Source organism: Ceratotherium simum, chromosome 1 (genome assembly GCF_057802395.1).
Source record: "Ceratotherium simum simum isolate JZ-2026a chromosome 1, ASM5780239v1, whole genome shotgun sequence".
NCBI lineage: Eukaryota > Metazoa > Chordata > Mammalia > Perissodactyla > Rhinocerotidae > Ceratotherium > Ceratotherium simum.
Genome location: NC_141900.1, coordinates 73388674 through 73391173, shown reverse-complemented (window position 1 = coordinate 73391173; position 2500 = coordinate 73388674). Strand labels below are relative to the sequence as shown.

Genomic DNA, 2500 nt, shown 5'->3' with positions numbered 1-2500 from the left:
CAATAATATGCAAGAGAAAAAGTAATATCGTGCGACTAACAAAGGTGTTGATGATTGAGTGCTCACACTGTAATTAGTGTGTCAGGCCCTCGTTTCTCTGCCAAGCCTCAGCTATTAATTGCACCAAATTAGAAAACTATATCAGAGGCAAAATTATTCTTTCACTTGTCATTTTGAGAGAGGGAATTCATTCCATTCAAGAGGCAGGTTAAAAAGAGGGGAAGCAGATACTAATCTGCTTATGTCATGTAAATAAATGGTCCTTGTGCTATCTGTAAGGAACTGTGCAAGGGGAGGCATCTTCAAACTGCTGGAAAAGTAGTTACCTTCCAAGTTGCTGCATTACGCCTGAAGTAAGCAAATGTCCGTGTAAACCAGCTGTAAATTTCATTAAGTGTTAACTGCCTGTCAGATGACTCCATGATAGCCTGAAATGAGACAAGATACATAGTGACATAAAATAATGGTTTACTAACTAGACTAGATGACACTTTCTCATCCAAGCCTTACTTTAAGCATTAATGAAGTTTAATTTAATCAGGCAAAGTTAATTTTCCTTCTACTTACCTGCCTTATGAGAGTTGCATAAGTAAATGGAGGTCTGACATCTGCATTTTTATAAAACTCGTAGTTTGGGGCAATCTCTATAAAAATAAAAACTAGGTGTTAATTCTGCTAATAATTCATATTATAGACAATTGATTTTTCATATTTTCCCCTAGCATTGGTGAAGTGATTCAGTGAGAACGCCACTGACTAGTGAAAGCACAAAGCATGACAGTGGAATTGAATTATATGGAAAAGGCCATTTCTGATGTGAAGTGCAAATGAAGCGTCCCCGAGTTGTTCGCTGTACTTCAGGAACTGTGCGACCAGCTGGCCTGAGGATTTTTTGAACAGCCAGGTCCTCTTTTAAGCGGGTGGTTTAGGCATGTTCTTACAGGGACTTTTGCCCCCTGCCATAATCTTTGCTTTTCTCATCTAATACTTAAAGAACAATAGGATCCTCTCTCGGCATCTGTGGCCATCTAACAAAGGAAACACAAAACCCTCACAAGCGCCCATGTTGAAAATAACTTCACTTTTTGTACAAACGGGGCTCTGGGCTAATAAGGGTTACAATGTGTGACTGTGATTATCCAGATGCCCCGGGGCAGGGAGTGAGTGGTTGGGGGAGAGGGGAGCAGGCTAAGAGGGAGAGAAGGTAAGTTTGTGTTCCATGCAAACTTTGCCTCACATATGCATCTGAAGCAAAGTAGCCTATAGGCATTAGGAGTGTGGTAGGATTTCATTTAGGTAGCACCTTGATAAAGATTGATTCATGGAAAGCCTGAACTGTCTTGCATAAAGCAACGGTGCTTCGAATATGTCCTTTTAAACGACTCCTCTCACATGGCGTTATTCACAGATGTTGTCCTGCTATAGTCTTCCCTTGGAGATCAAAGGATCTCATTGAATTGAGGTGATAATATGGGCTGCCCTGCCAACACATCTCTCAATGTCGCTAATGGGGAGAGCTTTCTTTCCTGAACAACCATTCAGAACAATTCATCATGACGTGCTTAGGGAATCGCCCCTATCCGCATTTACCAGGAATAAAACAATTATCACTCCATAAATCATGACTTGAGTTTCCATGTGCTCTGGAATGGCTCATGTACAGTTGCTTCGGCTATAGTTTTCCTCTCCCAAAGTAAAAGAGCTCTACTGAGCATTCATATCCTACCTGATGACATGGGAATGTTGTATTTGTCTGAATGTCGCCTTCGTATGGCTCCCACATTGGGCACACTGGCTGGGGTGATTACTGAGGGTCCCTGGGTAATCGGGGTGACTGGGGCCGTTGGTGTGGTAGGGGTTTGAGGTAAGCTCTGTGGGGATGTCTCCAACATGTTCTTCGACATGGTGACACTAGACACCAGATTTAGCTGCAAAGGCCCAAGAGAAGGGCAGGAAAAAGGTAGAGACAAGAGAAAAAGACTTAAAAAGGTTTGACAAATGAGAGTGGATTCACTTCTACAGCTGTGTTGCCACTAATAAGCTGCAAAAGGAAGCAGCCAATCTCAACTAATTACAGGATGAAATTGTATCATAAGAACTCTAATTAGAGGATGCTGTTAGAGGTTATCTAATAATCTACTGCAATGTTACTTAGGACTAACTCCTTCTTGTCCTACCAGACTACAGAGAAAGTATATTTCCTTCAATAAAAGCCAGTTGCCGATTATTGACTGCCCCTGTTGTTAAACAGGTCTAGCCCCCAGTGAAGCAACAACAGCAGCAATAATGAAGGATGCAATGTTTTCAACCAACAGGACTTAAAGTAAGTTGCTATTCTGTTGCTGCCAGAATTTTTTTTTCCATAGTCCCAAATCTCAGCTGAGAGGCTCCAGCCAGCTGGAAAATTTTACACTGACCTTTAGTCTCCTTGCTAATTTGGTGGAATGGTAATGACATTACTACATATTCAAACAAAATTGTCTTAATTGCAAATTAGCCG

General features: G+C 41.4%; 1 protein-coding gene across 3 annotated transcripts in view; it reads right to left on the bottom strand.

Annotated features, from left to right (window-relative positions):
- Window positions 1-2500, bottom strand: part of FOXP2 (forkhead box P2) — a 240335-nt gene that overhangs the window by 28836 nt on the left and 208999 nt on the right. For 2 of the 3 annotated variants that reach the window (XM_087429798.1, XM_087429807.1), the window contains 3 exons: window positions 1727-1928; window positions 568-644; window positions 327-428 (listed from right to left, as the gene is read on the bottom strand). In XM_087429798.1, the coding sequence (XP_087285924.1) occupies window positions 327-428; window positions 568-644; window positions 1727-1928 (381 nt within the window). Of the gene's footprint in view, window positions 1-326; window positions 429-567; window positions 645-873; window positions 877-1726; window positions 1929-2500 lie in introns of all 3 variants that reach the window. The other variant, XM_087429811.1, reaches the window with a different exon arrangement.